The sequence below is a fragment of the Nanorana parkeri genome, unplaced genomic scaffold, assembly GCF_000935625.1.
Source record: "Nanorana parkeri isolate BGI_ZX_2015 unplaced genomic scaffold, ASM93562v1 scaffold3388, whole genome shotgun sequence".
Taxonomy (NCBI): Eukaryota; Metazoa; Chordata; class Amphibia; order Anura; family Dicroglossidae; genus Nanorana; species Nanorana parkeri.
In genome coordinates, this window is record NW_017309656.1 from 37,967 (window position 1) to 38,304 (window position 338).

General features: G+C 55.3%; 1 protein-coding gene across 1 annotated transcript in view; it reads right to left on the reverse strand.

Moving 5' to 3' along the window:
- VIPAS39 (VPS33B interacting protein, apical-basolateral polarity regulator, spe-39 homolog) overlaps positions 1-338 on the reverse strand; it is a 16,264-nt gene that overhangs the window by 8,930 nt on the left and 6,996 nt on the right. The window contains exon 8 of the mRNA XM_018574942.1: positions 202-335. Coding sequence (XP_018430444.1) covers positions 202-335 — 134 coding nt within the window. The remainder of the gene's footprint in view (positions 1-201; positions 336-338) is intronic.

Sequence of the window (338 nt, forward strand, 5' to 3'; positions counted from 1 at the left end):
GGAGAACAAAGTGTCTGAACCATGCGGAATGTATTCTGGACACTTTGTTACTCACATTCATTGGTGGATGGCGGGGCCCCTGGGGGTCCGGGGCCCCTGTGTCTTTCTCTGGACAGACAGCTGACTAAGTAAAAAAGTGACACCCGGCCAATCAGAGACTCTCTACACCCGGTGATGTCATAGGCCGCCGGCACCACCTACCTGAGGAGCTCCAGGAGCAGCTGCTGCTCTTCCGTCTCCTTCAGGAAGTGAATGAAATGTCGCAGAGTCTCCGGTCTCTCCTTCACCTCCCGGAACAGAATCTCTGCGCCGAACAGAGACAAAGACGTCAGTACCCC